General features: G+C 41.8%; 2 protein-coding genes across 2 annotated transcripts; one reads left to right on the forward strand and one right to left on the reverse strand.

Annotated features, from left to right (window-relative positions):
- Positions 1 to 8: 8 nt before the first annotated feature.
- si:ch1073-280e3.1 (complement C2) lies at positions 9 to 9,110 on the reverse strand. Its single transcript, XM_062551725.1, has 19 exons — positions 8,951 to 9,110; positions 8,449 to 8,667; positions 7,792 to 8,034; positions 7,248 to 7,433; positions 6,673 to 6,846; positions 6,142 to 6,240; positions 4,975 to 5,114; positions 4,730 to 4,868; positions 4,391 to 4,519; positions 4,107 to 4,208; positions 3,533 to 3,670; positions 3,354 to 3,451; positions 2,590 to 2,719; positions 2,180 to 2,330; positions 1,932 to 2,005; positions 1,581 to 1,684; positions 1,315 to 1,447; positions 680 to 729; positions 9 to 411 (listed from the first exon to the last, which is right to left on the reverse strand). The coding sequence occupies exons 1-19, from the start codon at positions 9,009 to 9,011 to the stop codon at positions 259 to 261; spliced, it is 2,523 nt and encodes an 840-aa protein (XP_062407709.1). The 5' UTR covers positions 9,012 to 9,110; the 3' UTR covers positions 9 to 258.
- A 2,073-nt stretch (positions 9,111 to 11,183) lies between these two features.
- Positions 11,184 to 18,393, forward strand: mfrp (membrane frizzled-related protein). The gene is made up of 11 exons (XM_062551940.1): positions 11,184 to 11,190; positions 11,437 to 11,595; positions 12,008 to 12,219; positions 12,791 to 12,944; positions 13,634 to 13,759; positions 13,988 to 14,064; positions 14,387 to 14,535; positions 14,959 to 15,089; positions 15,480 to 15,614; positions 16,370 to 16,497; positions 18,027 to 18,393. Exons 1-11 carry the CDS (start codon positions 11,184 to 11,186, stop codon positions 18,249 to 18,251), a joined length of 1,503 nt encoding a protein of 500 aa, XP_062407924.1. The 3' UTR covers positions 18,252 to 18,393.
- The last annotated feature ends 1,285 nt before the right edge of the window (positions 18,394 to 19,678 follow it).

Genomic DNA, 19,678 nt, shown 5'->3' on the forward strand with positions numbered 1-19,678 from the left:
AAACAATAGTAATTCATTATGAATTTATTGTTGCCAACAGACAAAAATAAGAAAACTATTTGACTACTGAAGGAAGGGAACTTTTAACAGAGAGTATTCTTTTTTTGTAGATTGGTACTACAAAAGTAATGTTTTATTACTGACAAGGCTGTGTTTTGAATAGCCCACTTTACATGACCGAATGCCAGGTAAGCGATCCACTCTGTGGTCTGCTTTGTGCCAGCATGGCCCTTGCCCTTATCCTTGACTGTGTCTGGGTCAGTTCTCAGTGGGCAGGAATGCCAGGTCCCGGTGGAGGTGTCTCCGAAGCCAGGGCATCAAGGAGAAGAGGCTGATGTGGAAGTCCCGAGCGTTAGGAGGGTTTTTTCCCGTTTTACAAACGTCAATAGTGCCCCAACTGAGAACTCCGACCTGGAAGATCAGACAGCATATACAGTATTCTAGGTGCATAGTATGAAATGTAGTGTTCAACCTAGCACTCTGCTGAAGAAAAGCTCTTAATCAGCTTTAGACATGCTGAACTTTTTTTTTGTATTGTATTACATTAAACAATTTGTCGATTTATAAAGTATATATTTTCCGAGCATGAATTACTCGTGCTCTTTGGTGCTACTGATAATATTGATAGGTCTCATCGAGGTAACAAGTTCCATCGTGTGTATTAGTCATCCTCACTCACCTGAAAATAGCGCATCCTCTTACGAAGGAACAAAGCACCTCCAGAATCACCTGAAAATATGAAATACCTCAGCCATCCACAAAATGTTGTAAGAATATAACAAATTCTGAAAGTCGTTCTGTTACAGAGTGTGCTCCATACGGCAAGTATAGAGAGTAAATTGCTTGTCGAATATCTGCGTCTTGATGTCTGTGCCTACCCCTATGGTGCCAACAGGAACGCTGTGCGAATACGCTGCTCTGTCTGGCACCTGGCTATTTTGTGTTTGTAATTGTCTGTATTTTCAATTTCATTTTGTGAAGCGACCTTGGGTGTCTTGAAAGGTGCTTTATAAATAAAATGTAATATATGTATATTATATTATTAAATGTATCTTATACTTACAATGCTTATTATTATTATTATTATTATTATTATTATTATTATAATAATAAGCATTGTAAGTATTAGATCATTAAGTATAGATAAGATAAAGGCATTGGCAGTTAGGGCTCCCTACAGTAGTTGGTGTGTATTGGTGTGTGTATGTATGTGTGTGTGTGTGTGTTTGTGTGTTTGTGTGTGTGTGTGTGTGTGTGTGTGTGTGTGTGTGTATGTAAAATAATGTGTGTGATTTTGAGTGTCTATCTAGTTACCTTGACAGGACACATCATCTTTATGTGCTTTTGATCCTCCGGTGCACATGAACCTGTCAGTCACGACGTCCGTCACAGTGGCATTTGTGTCCTGGGAGAAAGTGCCCTTAACCATCTCAAGGCACTCAGGACGCTACAGAAATCACACAATGATAATAATTGGACCACTCTGTCACCTATAGACTGGGCAACCACAACAAATAGGAAAAAAAGAAAATGGACACTGTAAGGAATGGAAACTAATAGTGAACCTGATGATAACATACCCTCTCATCACCCAGCTGGATGTGGGTCTGCATCCGTTTCATCCCATCACTATTCTTGCTCATGAAGTGGGCCTGTGTCTCGCTCAGATCCAATAGAGCGCTCTCTGCATTCGCACGCGTGTTCACATTCAGGTTAATTTAAGTTCATTCAAGTTTTATGTGTAAAAACAATTTACTGGTGAAAGTAAACGACTGGAAAATCAAATCTAATCAAAGTCAGAGAATGAAGTGGGTGACATGGTACAGTGTTCAGAAGGTAGGGCTAAAATATGTGGGCTGATAGGGAGTGACTTGTAGCTGTGCCACCAAGAGGATAGCTTGACCACGGAAAAAAGAATAGTGATATCTTACCATGCTGGGCACAGGTGGAGTTGACCATTTTAAGAGCTCGACTTGAAGGCACCGTGCAGGGTAAACAGATGGGCCTATGGGACATGGAATGCCAGTTATTCATGTTTGTCCAACTCAGACATTTGTAAGACATGAACACCTACAGTAGGACTTATCATAAGGTGTTAAAAATAATGAATGAAACACTTACGTGGGTATACTGCATGCAGCAATAATTATATATTTTTTCCATATCCATTGGTGCCTACCTTGTCTGGTACGACGCTGATATATTCTTCTCCATTTTTATTAAGGCTATGTCATAGTCATAAAACTCTTTCACATTCTTGGCCTGAAGCCCTCTAACATTGTAGTGTGGATGTATGATGAAGTCTGCTGCTTTCAAAAGTGCATTTGTCCCTGAGTATCATAGCAAAAAAAGAGCATGTGGGTGATAGCATGGATTTGGCATGTTTTCTTCTGTTGCCATGCAGCCACTGGGAACATTCATTTGGAATTCATTGTGCCCATATAGCTTGCTCAGTTAGCAGACCATAAAAGGAAAACTCTCTCTTATCTCGGTCTTCAAAATTGTCTGTACATTTAACAATTAAAATCAAGATACTTGATATATATATATATATATATATAATAATAATGATGAATAATAATCACTGACCAGTTGTAACTTCCACATCTTTAGCAACAGCAGTCTTATTGCCCCCACTCAGAGTGGGTATAGTCAGACAGTGTGCTGCTGTAAGGACCCATAATGGAGACAGCAGAGAGCCCTGGCACACTTTCCCATCCTGCGTGGACAGAACAGGGTTAGGACTTCCTTCTTGAAAGATGAGAGATGCTTTATTAGTCAGGTATCCTAGGGGTCTTCAGGTGTTTCTGATCTTTTTGAACATCAGACACCTTACCCAGGGTGAGTCCAGTGCAGTTATACTCAGCAGGGGATGTTTTATGTGTGACTGGACAATTATTTTAAAGCATACCTTAACCTTATTTAACATTACATTTTGGCAGATGCGTTTACTCAAAGCAACTTACAGCAACATTTACATTTAAGCTATTAACATTTAGCATTTTAACATTTAAGTTACATTAACCTTAATTACTGTCTCTTTTGTGTGCACCTACTGTACAGTATGTGGTTATGGTACACACTGACACTGATAGTCTATATTAGTGACATTTAAAAAATAAACACGTTTAATATGTGAAGGTAAATATTTTCCATCAAACTATTTCTCTATTGTCATGAATGTCTTAGCATCACATACATTTAGCACAACTTTCCTAGGAGGGAAATAAAGTATTTAACCCCAAATATATTTGAATATATCCTTTTGCTAAATGCCAAGTAGTGCAGAGTGATACAGTATTCCTCTGTAAACACTGCAAAAGCTTGCATGGCAACACATACAGTACACATACCCATCTGACATGGACATGCCAAGGCCTTGTCTCTGATGAGCTTTTTCCACCCCCCTCTTCCTCCCTGGCCACACCACACATAGTCACTGCCTTGTCACCTGGAAAAACAAGGGGGAACATTTACCATTTGGTGGTACTGCTAGCCATTAGAATATCTGACACGTTGATACTGCACCCACTGATCATTTTGTTGAAGACCTTTCCGAGTTGTTTGTAGTCCTGCAGAAGGAACACGTGTTCTTCCCCCCTCTTTTTGGAAGCAAGGTCATTGAGCTCCTTCTTGTTCACATCTTGTCCGACACCGAACACGTACACATCTTCAGAGGTAAGACAAAGATATTTAGTACTAGATACACTACCGGTGACCTGTAGAGGTTACCAAAAGCAAGACTCTCAGACAGGCATGGAACATAATAAGTATGACTCAAGAATAAACATTACTGAACCAAGAAGCCAACCAAATAATTCAACCACAAAACATTTAGGCAAAACGTTGTTGACAAAGATACATAGGAATTATGCAAAACAAAACAGCACTTATAACGATCTTTACAGATCATACAGTATATTAGATACACATTCCCTGGAGGTATAGTCTAAGTATTGAAAAGTATGTGGAACACAGCAGATTCTCATAATTGTAAACAGAATTTCTAAAATGTTAAATGTTATATTCAATAAATGCTCTGTTTATTCAGCAGCAAAATTCACTGGGTTTGTTAGACATATTTAGCAGTTGTAAATGTGACTGACCAAGGAGGCTTTCCTCTGTATGATCTGTGAGTGACGTATAACCAAACAGGTCACGAATTTGAAGTAGTACGGACTTGTGACTGCCTCCTGTGTTTGACTGACCTTAAGATGGAAAAGAAACACACACACACACACACACACACACACACACAGAGAGAGAGATGTTAATGCTGCTACACTTCACCTCACTTTATATCTACCTTGATGGTTTTGCCAAAAATAACAGAAAGCACAACCAAATTTTCGATAAGTGTGGTTGCCAAATTCTTTCAATCTGAATTTACCATCAGTTGTAATGAGAATAACGTTTGCAGTTTCATTAAATCCTACTTTTCTGGTCTTCAGTAATGACAATTGTTCATAAACACTCTTCAGAGCACTCTGAATGTTGGTTCCTTTTTTGTTTCCATGACCTGAAATTGAGAGGGAAACTGAGTTACTAGAATAATTGTCCTTGCTTCCTTAACAGTGTAGGCCTATATTGGCTTGGTTCACATGTTTTAAAGGACAGAAAATACTCAATTGAAAGGGCTGAATAAAAATTAACTGTTTTTGCTTTTAAGTCATTTGCCTGAAAAAATACACGGACTGACATCAACATGTATTCAAAAAGGAAAACCTACTTTCATATTTAAAATCCATAAGTTTGCTCAGAACTTGAGATGCTTGGTCACTGTCGAAACTAGTAATGGCCGCGATCACTTTGGCTGTGGATGCGAAGGAGACGATGTGGAATTTTAGGGTGACTTCATAACTGTCCAGCTGAAAGGCATTTGAACTTCAGTTACACTAATCAGACACATGTAACTTTGACTCATATCTAGTGCTAAATCAGCTTGTGTAAGACAAAGCATGGCACCAACTGTACCTTGCGGATGAGGCTGGCAACTGCACTCCTTGCCTCTTCAAAATGCTCCTGACTGATGCTGCCGGAGTTGTCAATCAGAATGAATACATTGAGGCGTCCGTGTCCCTTATTTACTTGCAAGATCCTCCCATAGTTTTTGGCTGGAAAAGTCAAAGATCATTTGGGTTAACACCCACACTCGCAAGTGCATGCATGCACACATGCACACGCACGCATACCCACAAACACTCAAACAAACACATACACACACACACACACACACACACACACACACACACACACACACACACACACACACACAGACACACACAGAGGGAGACACAGAAAAGCCATTTACATTCCTAAAGGGTGATAGCTACTTCCAGTAGCCGACTCAGGGCTTTAGCAGTAGAACTCAAACACAAAGCACATATCCAAATCATAAATAGTCTAAATTCCATAAACACATATGGACTAATTTATAACTCATTTACATCTCACATCTTATTTGCATTCTTTCATTTTCACATACTGTAACTTCTCGTTGTAGATGCATGAATATAGTTGATCATACCAGTACTTGGTTTTGACCAGCAGATGGCGATAGAGCACCAGAGAGGTGCTCACCTTGTCTAGTTTAAAATCCTGTCCCTTTTTTGTTGTTTTGTTCACTCCATGATTCATGGCCCCAAACAATTGACAAATCAGTGAGATGTGACTTGAACGGATTGAACTCCTCAACTGACCTCAGCTCCTTTATTTAGCTTCTCCATTAAACAATGGAGGGAGGACAGAGAAAGAGCCCATCAACCATTTATTCATTTTCATTTAGCAGACCAGAGGTGCCCAGATACTGCTTGACCCCATAACGGATCTGACCCAGATTCTCTGATTGCAGCGGATTGATTTCTGCTCGCGTTTGAATCCATCTGACCTTTCAATGTGACGTTGCCATTTTATAAGTCTAAAACATATGAACATAACATACAGTAATTTCCCGCATATAAGCCGCATTGTGTGTAAGCCGCAGGATAGTGCTTTATGCAAGTTAAAAGAAACAAAACCATATTAACACCATATTAACTGCCCCCCTGTTTTAACCTCATAGCGAAATACATTTTGCAAAATCAATGTATAAGCCGCGGCTAAAAGTCGGGAAATTACTGTATATATTTGAGCTTATGTTACCTTTCTTTTTAAACTCAGGAGAAGAATAGTCCATGATAGATGATAGGGATCCTCCCATCGCCTGGGCCACAGTGTTGGGAGAATCAAAACCATACCAAGCTGTCAGAAGAGGAACAACGCATGGGTTATGGTATTCAGTTTTTTCTGACATTAACATTTAAATATACACATCAAGTATTTTAATGTTCATGTGCTGGGTGCCCACAAGCGTAACAGTATCAGGATCCCCTTCTATATATCAATCGTGAGTTCAGCAGATACATCTATGTGGGTTAAGGTGACCAGATGTCCGAGACCAAAACTGGGGACATAATCCCAAAAACTGGACTATCAATCTGACTGAAATACATACAAGTTTTATCTTTTTTTAAAAAAACGGGGACATACAGTAAGTAATTTTTCTGTATTTTCCCAGGGACAGGCATCCAAAAACAGGGACTGTCCCCTGAAACCGGGGACGTCTGGTCACCCAAATGTGGGTGCATGTATGAGCTGGACACTGGTGATGGCACCATGCTAGCAGGCCCTAACCCTGGCAGCGGGCCGGTGCCCCACTCCACTCTCTGGACTCGAGACACACTCTCTCGGCGCTGCCCAGCAGATCGAGTTTCAGGTCACATCTGAACTGCACCTTGTCCCCGATCCGGAAACGACTGCCCGACCGCTGAGCCCCAGGTGGGACACCGGGATTGGTGCAATCATCCGCTACAATGAAGGACAAAACATGAAAACAGTTTGAAAACTGAAAACCCTGGATAGTTCTGCTGAAAAGACTAATACTCTGTCCAGAGTTTTGTCTCCAGAAGCCAGACTGTTATATGTTGTTGCTCTTCTGTATGTGTGAAGTTACCCATTGTGGTTCAAGCATCTTTTGTTTCACAGCATTTATCGATGTCTTGTGTGTAAAGCGCTTTGGGTTGCACTCTGTGCATGTTAAATGCGCTAAAATATCTTTTTGTCTCGGCTTCCTTGAAAACGAGGGCTACCCTCAATGACACTCCGAGAATAAATAAAGGTTGAATGAATGGTTCTCTGTTTGATCTTGTATTTTAAACACACTCATCTTGTGTCATAAGGTCTTGGCTTGTACTTGATTGCTCGCTCACCCTGATCGTCACATATAGGGGTTTCACCCGTCCAGCCTCCCCATACGGTGCATGTGCGCACAGCTGACCCTGCCAAGCTGTAGCCACCGTCACACGAGAATGTCTGATTCTCTCCCACCTTGAACCACTGCGGTCGGGGCGTTATGTCCCCATTGTCCAGCTGCAGCTGAGCAGGACACAGTATTTCTGAGAGGAATACATGAAGAGAGAGAAAGAAAGAGAGAGAAAGAAAGAGAGAGACAGAGAGAGAGAGAGAGAGAGAGAGAGAGAGAGACAGAGAGAGAGAAAGCATTGGGCATCTGTGAACATCATAGCATGTGTGATTCTCCATACCATTGTCAAAATATTTAAGACTATGTCCCATTTTTTCAGTTAGAAATACACAAGCTAAAAGCAGACCACTCCAGGATAGACAGACAAAGAGTTTCACAAAGACGGAACAACACAATAACATTGTAATTATTATTATACAACACGCCAGTGTTTTTATCAAAAAAACATTTTACATATCTGGCTCAAGAGAACCTTCAGACGTCCAGCACACCTTTACACGTAGCTCTGGACACAGGCCTCCCGCTGGGCTGCCTCATAGGAGTCCATTCGCCATCTCGCCCACACACACGCTGGCTGACCGGGTAAGGGGCGTAGTTCTCTGGGCACGTGTAGATCAGGACGCTGCCCTTCATGCCCCCTTTGGAGTAGGACACCTGACCTTTGCTGATGGTCTGCGATATGGAGCAGTTCATTTCCTCTTCCATGGAATCCTCCTCATCGTCTGGTGCCAGCTCTTCCAAAATGGGTAGGGGATAATCATGCATGAAAGATTACACACACACGCACGCACGCACGCACGGTCGCACGCACACACGCACGCACGCACGCACGCACACACACACACACACACACAATTACAATCGTAATTCACAGCATTCTATTACAAGACAATAAGATGGAGTCATTGTGCGTGCTTCATTTCATATTACAAAACAAATGTGTTGGGAATTTCTCTACTTCCTCCCATTATCTAAATAAGAAGAGTGCTTAATATCAACTGGTTCCAAGACACTAATTACAATTCAGCGACCTCACAGCCCTGTGTGATAAAAAAATGAGCTGACCACTAACAACTCCAACCATCATTCACACGTCACTTTAACTTTACCCCACTTTCCCTCCCCTCCCCTCCCCACTCCCAAATTACTTTTGCACTCAGCTCTGTCCACAGGGGTGCCGCTGGTTGAGGACATGCTGGACCATTCTCCATCTGCACAGCTTCTGGTGGTCACAGGGTAGGGCTCGAACCCAGAGGGACACTTGTACGTGAGGACACTGAATTCATTTCCCCCGTCAGAGTATTCAACCGTGCCTCCAACGATAGACTCGGACGTCTTACACTCTGTCGGTCCGTAGTCGTAATAATCTGTAATCAAAACATATCAGAGTAAATTTAACAACAGTTTAAAGAAAGCAATGTCACATTGTTTGATGTTTCACTGTGTACTGAAAAAGCTTTTTCTTTGCATTTTGCATTTTTATCTGATCTAATTACTCATCTTCTGGCAAACACCATCACTCCAACATGTCATATCTCTTTCATAAATAAGAAATCTATCACTTCTGAAAAGACATACAGTATCAACAGCAACAACAGCAATCATTTCGGCAACAACAACGCAGACATGATCACTTGAAATGAGCTTTACCATCAGAAAAAGTGGTGTGCAGCAAGGTTAAACACAGAAGGAGAACGCTGAACAGCTTCATGGCCAGCTTGTCTTGGGGGCAGTCCTCTGTCCTGATGTCAGTGTTGTCCCTGATGTCCCTGCTTAGACTGCAGCATTTCAGCTTCTATCACAGACTGTTATATTTGAGGAAGGTTTACATATTAACTGGTCATATTGAGCAACACTGGAGACATCCCCCTTCTTTTTTTATTGTTGACTGAATTGTGTTGTCTTTTCCAGTGACAACAACTTTCCCCTTGTAATTATAATCATAATCATTATCAAAACCCAAAACCTTCCCCCTACCCCCCATTTACACACACACACACACACACACACACACACACACACACACACACACACACACACACACACACACACACACACACACACACACACACACACACACACACACACACACACACACACACACACACACACAAAACATGAATTTTAAACTGGAAAATATATTAGGTTGAAAGGACATAATTCGGTTGAAATAGCATTCACATTACTCTCTGTCACTCTTTGTGTCTTTGTGTGTGTGTGTGTGTGTGTGAGAGAGAGAGAGAGAGAGAGAAAGTGTGTGTGTGTGTGAGTGAGTGTGTGTGTGTGTGTGTGTGTGTGTGTGTGTGTGTGTGTGTGTGTGTAAAGTTTGGGATTAGAAGATCATTACAAGGCATTAGTTGTAGGCCGAGCCCCCTGCCCCCCCCCCCCCCCCGCTTTTGGCCCTCTCATTCCTCTCAGCTGACTCGGCTTTGCTTCAACTGAGGAGGTCTTTACCTTTCTAATGGCAAATCACACACCCAGGAGGAGAAAGGTCCACCTCACACTGAGAGACCAAGCAGCCTACTTACAGGGCCATAAAAACAGTGGGACAATTGGACAATTCTGCCTCAAAATACAATTGGACAATTCAGCCTAAAAAAATGCAGTCTAGTGAAACTGTCTAGTCGTATATCAACTCAAGGATGATAGAGATGGCTTTTTCATTTGCGACTATATGGACTAAATAGAACTACGATGGTCAGTGGTTTGTTTGGCACTGTGAAGCTGCCCGTGGCCTTAACATCGGACGTCTTGATCCAATGGACGAATAGACTAAACTGTCACTGAACATGGGATTGATGGGACTGAACCAAATACCAATGGCTCCGAAACAACAGGAGGACACCACACAGACGGCTGTGAATTCCTCAGAATATCCTTTTCTGAAGCATTGTTTAATTTAGCACAAGCGATTTAATGTCTTGTGTTGACTGCTGTGATACCGCCCAGCTGGATCACTTACGGATATCTTCCTCAATTCCTTCCTCTTCCTCAAGCGAAGATGACTGATCTGACAGAAATATCTTTAGAATCAGAATCTGATATATATAAGGTAGACCATGCATCACTGCATTGCTGTTGAACAACATCTTATTTCATATATCATTTGTCCACAGGACTACTTTTAAGGGTGTTTTTTTTAAAGTCTTTCTAACACTTTGTTGCAATTTTCAGAATGTTTACTGCAATCCTGCCTTCGAGCCGGAAAATGAGAGAGAGGAAACACGGCAAGAATTCAAAACTCACGTTTCCTCACCAGAGGTCAATAAGACCCCTGAAACAAGTGAGGCCCACTATTGTGATAGACCGACAGGCCATGTCCTTAGACTGTCTCACCAAAAATAACAATTCTTCGACAGATAACTACTTTGAGTAAAAAGGACTTCATTTTTGTAAAAAAATTAGCTTTGTTCACTCTTTTTATCTGCTTTGTTTAGCCTATTTGCTGTGTGTTTTAACTTAAGGCCGGTTATTGTGTGCCTAATGTGTGGGTGACATTTCCTGTTTTCCTCTTGTCATGTCGCACAAGGTAATGGGATGCTGAGTCCTTGTGTGGTCCGCCTGAGAGGGCCATGGTGTAGCTGGGGAGCTGTGGTGGTTCTGGCGGCAGCATCACTTCTCCTGACAGCTTTGGGGCTCACTCTGATTCTCATTCTCACTCGTGAGTTGAGGATTTTAGTTTTTTAACCTTATGAACTGTATGGATATTATATGACATGCATTTTGTGGATGTGTTGAGGATTATTCTATTTTAGTTTGCAAAAGCCATTAACTTCATGTATTCAGTATTTTAGCCATGAAATATGCCACACTGATACATTGATTCTTTCTGAAAAACATTAACTCGGACTGCGTTTCCCGAAAGTGTCATTGAGCAATCACCATGCGCAGTGAGAGAGTGTTTAAATTATATTCTCTCTACCAGTTACCTGCAGTTGTTCAGCAACAATAGTCAAAATATTCACAACCAAAGAAACAAGTCGGCCAGTCTAAATACTACCTTTAAGGTTCATAGAGATGCAACAGATAGATGCAGCTACAGAGAGATGTAGATTTTACTGTACTTTTATATATAATGTATTGAAGTAGACTGCAAGGCTGCTTTATCAGTGTGGCCAATCTGATTTCTAAAACAGAACTAAATGGACCCACCTCAGAACCTGGCCTGGTGACACCTTTAGACTCGTGGAGTGGAGATGGAGTTCCACACAACACCCCACCAAGACCCACCACCTACTCCGTCACTCACAGCCCGATGCCAACTCTCACTGGGAAAGACCCCACCTCCCCTACCAGTACATGTTTGTTCTGTCTGTTAGAGCTATGTGTGAATAGCCAGCTGGATGTTAAGGCTAATAGATTTAAAAAGAAAATAAATGCTGGGTGGGAATTTCATACAGTGAGACTGGATGTAAAACAAAGGAAGACCAAGGTTGTCTGATACCATACCACATTATAATCAATATTAAGTGGAGGCTAATACTAGTACTACTGATACTCGCATTATAATCAATATTAAGTGGAGGCTAATACTAGCCAGATATTCACTGCTAAGGGGGAAGAACCAAGCTCTGAAATATTCTTTGTGAAATACTGTTGCTATGAATTGTCTTATACTGTATTTGTCCACTGAAAGGAACAGACTAACGAGGCGTTCAGTGGCGGTCAGATCACACAGTCACACCTTCCATGGTTTTGTGTCTCTAGAATGCGGGGGTGTCTTGGCAGACCTCGGTGGCACATTCAGCTCTCCTAACCACCCGGGCTCATATCCCCCCGATTTGCTATGTGTGTGGGTGATTCGGGTGCCACCCCCAAGCCTCGTGCAGCTCCATGTGTCATCGCTGGACATCGAGGGCCCATCGCCCTGCCTGTTTGATTGGCTTGAGATTCGAGAGGAGACCGAGCAGACATCCACTGTAACCAGGTGAGGGGAACAAACAGCCCTTTCCTTTACTGTCTCAAGCATTTGAAAAACACACATTGTGTTCATTGCTTTACTAAAAAGGGAAATCATATACAGCAGCAGGTATTTAGTCTGGCTATCACCATACTAAGCTCAATCTTTAAAAATTGAGCATTAGTCTGGGGAATCTGCGCTGTATCTCTACTGCACAAGAGGCGTGATCAATGGGCATAGTTAAAAATGACTCCGTACGCTTGGATAGTCCTTCAACCAATCAAACGATTCGGGTACACTGGTGAATAAGCCAGTTTGTGATTGAACAAACATTGACAGGAAGCAGGAGAGATAGATGTGCAGGTTTCCAGCCTGAGCTGCAGGGCGAAATCCAAACCGCTGGTAGATCAGACTGGGTTTACCAGCCTATCAGGTATTACTATTTCTTGGGTGAACAGAACATGTGTGACCTTTAACATTGTGTAATGCCAAACAAACAATTTCATATTAAGAATACCCTGTTCGATATTATGAAGGCTGAGGGAATGTGATATGGAAGCCATTCACCCTGTGCCAGTAATTCTAATTAGAGTAACTTATCTTTACTTCTTAGGTTCTGTGGTAATGTGTCCCCTCCCACAGTCAACACCAACAGCAGCACAGTGTGGGTCAGCTTTCGGTCAGACGGGAGCATCGCGAGAAATGGTTTCACCGCCCAGTACCATTCCATTTCACCTGGCCAGAGTGAGTATAATGGCAACTCTGGCAGAATAGGGAGGGACATACATGGACTTACATACACATTAAAATGAGGTACGCCTATCATATTGCTAAGTAGCAGATTTGTAGGCCAACAAAATGTACAAGAATACAGTGCACATGTCAGGGTAGTGTGGATTCAGCGAGCTTGTCAGCATGGCATTAATTTATTAGCAGTGGTTAGTCTCATTATTTGGACACATAACCTTGGCTTGCCAGGCAGTGGTGTATATTAGGAAGCGATTCACTCACTCTTAGGTGCTGAAACCCTCGCAGCGTTGTTACGCAAGTGTTAATAAGCTTCTCTTCCTGGCCCTGCTCTCGATCTGTATTATGAATGGTAGACTGATAAGCTGTTGGTATGCACTAAAACTCGTAATCACCCAATCTTATCTGCAGATTACCATTATGTTTAAATAAATCTGCCCCAGAGAGTGTAGGGGGGATGGAGATGTACAGGAGTGGAATGAATGTCTTGAGGATCTGTTGTGGCACTGAACACTGACACACTGTTGAACACTGAATGGAAAATTACTCTCACATAATAGAGCAAGGAGTCAAAATATTGGATGGCAATGTCACTGTTTTCTTGGTTTTATGTATGGAAGTGTATATGTAAGCGATTGTGTGTGTGTTTGTTTGTGTGTTTGTGTGTGTGTTGTACTTACCTTCAGAGAGCTGTTCCAGGGAAGAGTTTATGTGTGACAATGGTCGTTGTCTCCTGCCGGTGTCTGTTTGCGATGGTCAACCGAACTGCCAGGACCAGTCTGATGAGGCGAACTGCAGTCACAAGCACAAAGGTAGATACAGGGTCTTTTGTAGGCTCATAACACTCATTTGTGTTATGTCCTTTCTGTGAACTCATGGATAATGCAGAGGATCAATTCTGGTCTCTGATATTAATGGCCTATGGCTGTATAAGTGAGATGTGATAATTAACTTACTCTTGTTTATACTTTCATCTCAAGTCATTTTGAGATGAAACTATAGTTTCATTTTATAGTCTCATCTTTTTACTTTCCTCTTAGAATGTGGTGGCCAGAAGACTGGATTGTCCGGCTCCTTCTCTAGTCCAAATCACCCCAAGCCCTATCCTCACCAACAGGTATGGTAAACACAATCATAGCCAGGCTTGTTTGACTCCCTATGCCCCTTCATTATTGATCATTCCCTTTGACCACTCTGACAAGGTTGTCAAGTTTGGTTTCAAAATGGTATTGCTCACAAGCACCACCTTAAGGCCAATGCAAACACTTACTTAAAATTGCAGACAGTTACAGTACTTAAAATGATGTGAGGTTTTGTCAGACGCCTACTTGTTGGCTTCATATATTTCTGTGTATTGCTTGCAGTTCTTTGGTCTTCTATCTTACAGTAATGCTGACTGTAGGATCTTTTAGAGAATGATTGCATATCTGTGTGTGCAGCTGTGCACCTGGCATATATCTGTGGAGGAGGGCCATGTCATCAGGTTGAATTTCCGTAACTTCAGCCTGGAAACGCAAGACGTCTGTGAGTTTGACTATGTCGAGGTGCACGACAGCGCTGACACTGGGGACGACAGTGTTCTTGGCCGGTAAGACATCTATCAGCGCTACTTCCTCTTCTGGGCCTATTGAGCTTGTTGACCTTTGGACTTGTCTTCATTGTTGTTTGTGTTCTTCTTCTAACCCTTTCCAATCTTCCTTGTCCTAAAATAAATGCTCTTTCTCTGTCCCTTTATCTGTTCCTTTATCTGTCCCTTGATTTCTATCTGAAATGTTTGTTATTCTGCCTTCATATCAGCGAAAACACTTTCCGTACACGTACGTAAATTAGATAGATAGATAGATAGATAGATAGATAGATAGATAGATAGAAAGATACTTTATTGATCCCCAAGGGGAAATTCAAGAATACCATGGATAAATAGTCAGTGGATTACACAAGACAGATATGCCTTCTGACTCTGTCTAGTAATGCATATTGAGGGATTACCCAGAATCCTGTGCTGCTATAGGTACTGTGGATCAGGACTCCCTCCAGATCTGACCTCTTCAGGGACCGTGATGACTGTGGTGTTTGTGGCCGACGAGGGCGTGGCGGACAGCGGCTTCTACGCTTCCTACCAGGCCATTCCTCTCTCAGAGCGTGAGTCCCAATGTTTGTGAAGCTCCTGAAACGACCTTCTCTCCATAAAGGATGGAAACAAACTGTTCAGGGGGGTCACAGTTAAGTTAAGCTATAACAGAGTTAATGAAGTAAGTAATGTAAGTAATGTAAGTAATTACAAGAAGTAATGCTCCATTTTCTAACCTCTGAATGTAACTTCTTGCCACTTCGATCTAACTGGAGTGTAAAGAACTCTAATTAGAGTAGAAAACACATTTAGTCCCATTACCTATGCATTATACAAAATGTATTCCTGGCAAAAAGAAATTTCAGTACACAAATACACCTTAGGTAGTCTGTTGCATGTAGAGTGTGCATCCTGTCCAGAAGTAAGTGTTGTGAGAGTGTGCTCGTTCTCCTGTACCTCAGGGACCTGTAGCTCAGCTCAGTTTGCCTGTGGCAGCGGGGAGTGTCTGCACCCACAGTGGCTGTGTGACGGCTGGAACGACTGCGCTGATGGAGCAGACGAGCTGGACTGTGCCAACTCCACGTATCCCCCCATCAGTGAGAACACATGCCTATATCTCTTCTGAGCTGCTCCGTACCACAGTGATATGGGTTTTTGGTCATATCTACTGTATATTCATGTCATACACTACTCACAAAAAAGTCAGGGATATTCGGTTTTCGAGTGAAATTTCAGGATAAACCTAAAATCCACTATAACCTTTAGAGGTGGACCTTTTCTGTCCAACAGTTCAATGTTTCTGTACTTTCTGTACAAAAACATTGAATTTCACCCGAAAGTCAGATATCCCTAATCTTTTGTGAGTAGTGTATTTAGCCATTTGTTATAGTCTCATTCTATTTAAACAATTCAGATAAACCTTTTAAACAGATCTTAGGCTATTATGAAAGTAAAGTTGGTAGTGTGTGGCTTTAATGTAAGGCGTTGGATCATGCAGGAGATATCAATTTAGAAGGCAGCTTCAGATGTGGTAACTGTAACATTATGCAGACACATCTGTCTCAGACCACCTTGGAATGCGGTCTGAGGTATCGGATCTCAAATGCAGTACGCACACACTTGGCATTAGACCAGGTGTGAATGGGGCCATTGAGTCTAGAGGCTGCTATATCATGGAAAGTTATTGCTTTATTGAAACATATTTAATGGACCATTATATGGAGACTGCTGGACAGAAAGAAGTCTTCATCCAATTCAATTATACTGGTTGGATCACACAACATAAAAAAACACATGTTTAAGTGCTTGTAATATAACCGTTAAGTGATCAACCTGTTCCGTGCTTCCTCAGCGTCATCCTGTGAGCCAATAGAGGTGCAGATGTGCCAGGGTCTGTCCTATAACCTCACCTCTTTCCCCAACATCTGGCTCTCCATCGCCGACCAGAGGGAGGCTGCGGCCATGCTGCAACAGTACAGGGTGAGTGTCAAACACATCAGAGGTGCGTTAAAGTTTGGCAAACAGTAGCGAACGTTTGTAGCGAACACCCTTTCTCTGAACAATTCAATTTGAACGATATGGTCATACCATTGTAATGCTAACACTTCGTCCAGCTCCACTGTATGTTTGCAGAGAACTACCTCCTCAATCTTTTTTTTTTTTTTTTTTTTTTTAATTTAGTTTTTATTAGGGACCATGTACAATTTCAAACATAAATGTTGCCATTTCATGCATTGTACCAGAGTTAGCCTAGGGCTAATTTACATCTGCAGTCCCTGGCAGGACATAATAAAAGTAATAAAAAACATACAGACATACAAAAGTTCAACCCCCTACTACACCTCAGTCTCTCATTCCCGCACACAACACACACTCACACTCACACTCACACTCACACTCACACTCACACTCATACTCATACTCATACTCATACTCATACTCATACTCATACTCATACTCATACTCATACTCATACTCATACTCATACTCACACTCATACTCACACTCATACTCACACTCACACTCACACTCACACTCACACTCACAACACATTTTGTCAGCACCATGAAAAAAGAAAAGAAAAAAAGAAAAAGAAAGAAATCAGTGATTGCAGGTTTGAGTAGTTTTTAAGGAGCATTTCAATTGCGTTTTAAAGTTGCTGATGGAATTGCAGCTCCTTATATCCTGTGTTATTGCATTCCACTGTGTGATGGCTGTAAAGGAAAAAGAGGATTGTCCAAAAGTTGTGCGGTAAAAGGGCTTGTTACAGTCATACACAGAAGCTATTCTGGTGGATCTTATTGACTTGGTGGGGCGGTAGCAGACGAAATCCAATAGACATGCTGGGGCCAGGCCATGTAGGATCTTATACACTAAACACAAATTTGAAAACAATCTGAAGTTTTCTAAACTGAACAATTTGTGTTTCTCTAGGATATTGCAGTGATGGTAGTGAGATGGTTTTTTATCAAGAATTTTTATAGCTTGTTTATACAAAGATTCTAGAGGTTTAATGGTAGATACACTGGCCTGCCCCCAACAGGTAATACAGTATGATATATGTGAGAAAATTGAAGCATGCATAAATATTTTGGCTACATCCATAGGGAGTGACGATCTTATTTGTCTAAAATTTGCCAGGTGATATTTAATAGTTCTGAACTGAACTGATCTCAAACTCAATTAAGTTAAGTAAAAATAATGAACTGAATACGTCATGAAATTATTGGCAAATAGATGATAACTCAGTAACTGGGTGTATCTTGCAGTCCAGTGATATATTAATACATTTAAGTTATACTGAAAGTCAGTGCATGGAGATCACTGTGAACAATAAAACTAATTCCTAGGTGAGCACTAAAATCTATATGATAATGACTAGATTAATGTATGATACTTACATTTCATTTCTGTATGCTGTATGTTATACTCTTATGCTTGAAATCAGCCATGGAATGGCAGTAGAGTGCTGCGCTCTGCTCACCAGTGGTGTGTGTGTCCCCATGCAGGTGCTGATGGAGCTGGCATGCTTCGAGCCCTTGCGTAAGCTGGTGTGCGGCATGTTCCTGCCCCAGTGCAGCCCCCGGGGCGGCGTGCTGCAGCCGTGCTGGTCGGTGTGCTCGGCGGCGGAGCAGCAGTGTGCCCAGGCCCTGGATCTCTTCTCCCTCAGCTGGCCCTTCAACTGCCAACTGCTGCCCGACTCGGACGACCCCGTCGAGTGCTCTCGCCCCTGACCGATGGGGGAACCACAACATGGGTGCCTCTCATTCTCTCTTACATCCTCCCATCCTTCCTCGGTCCTCACTGATCTACATAAAGAATGATGGGGCGGCAACAATGGGATAGTCGATCCAGTGTTAGTTATAGATCAGTGGGAACGAGCCTGGAGGACCGAGCATCAAGGATCGAGGAGGGATGTTGAGAGAGGCCCCATGGCTCATGTGACGACTGTTGGGACATTTGTGCCTGTTGACTGTTTTTATTACAGCACTGTTCCAAGTGTTTGTGCTTCGGTATTTGCTCAGTTGTGGAGCAGATCAAATATCACATCTGTTCCCACTTGCTGGGCACAGGACTTTTGGGAGCAAACGCAGCCCAGAAGGATGAAGAAAGACACCTCTCCTCCATTTGGCACATAAAGATGCATGTTTTTCCAAGGCCACTGTGAAGAAAGGCTTCTAAGAGACCAGACTTTTGCCTTCTTACACACTTAGATGCCTTTCAAAAGATCAGACTTTTGCCCTCATTGGCATTGCCCACAGATTCCAGAGAGTGCCTGTAGTCATCTTTTGAGAAAAACATCAACTACCTCTCCTTGAGTCACTGACCACTTATTTTGTCTTATCATGGTGAAAAGATGTTCTTGCCACAGCTGTGGACATGCCTTCCATGAAACTGACTAACACACTGCCCCCAGCATTACATATTTTAGTTACAATTGTAGTCTTCAATGTTCACTAGCGTTTGCATTATGTCCCTGGTGGAGTGAAAGTACAAACATGGACAATCTAAACTTCATTCAACTTTCTTTCTTTTTTTTTAAACATTAATTAAAAGATTTTTTTGTTGGTGATATGACTATGAATTCACAAACAGCAAACTTATCAGGAATGATAAAACTTCACCAACATTTTAAACATGATGTCCTTAAATACATTTATTTGTTAAACTATTTTGTGTTAACACATCTCTGTGTGATAATGTATCTTACATGTGGCATATAAATATGTTCCTTAACTGCAAAAAGATGTCATGGCAACAGAGCACAACACGTATAATTGCATCATATACCTTAAACTTCCATGGTGACGGAAAACGTTGTTCCTTGACTAATTTCTAGTGATAAAAATAGATCCAGAGAAATGCAACACTGTTGAGTGAATTACCATGTTAACTTCCATTCTTACAATATAGAGATGTACACAACGGGTCAAAGTTTTGCAGTCACTAAGAAAATTCCATTCCATTCCATTCCATCAGACAGAATACCAGCCGAGATCAGTTAGATTTTTGATCATTGATTGAGGGCAGCAGTTTTCAGATTACATTATGTGCTTACATAATTGTAAAAGCGTTCTCCAATGTTTTCTCAGTTAGGCTTTTAAAATGATATCAGACTAGTAAACAGAATGTGCCTTTGGAACATTGGTTGCTGATAATG

Source organism: Sardina pilchardus, chromosome 13 (assembly GCF_963854185.1).
Source record: "Sardina pilchardus chromosome 13, fSarPil1.1, whole genome shotgun sequence".
Taxonomy (NCBI): Eukaryota; Metazoa; Chordata; class Actinopteri; order Clupeiformes; family Clupeidae; genus Sardina; species Sardina pilchardus.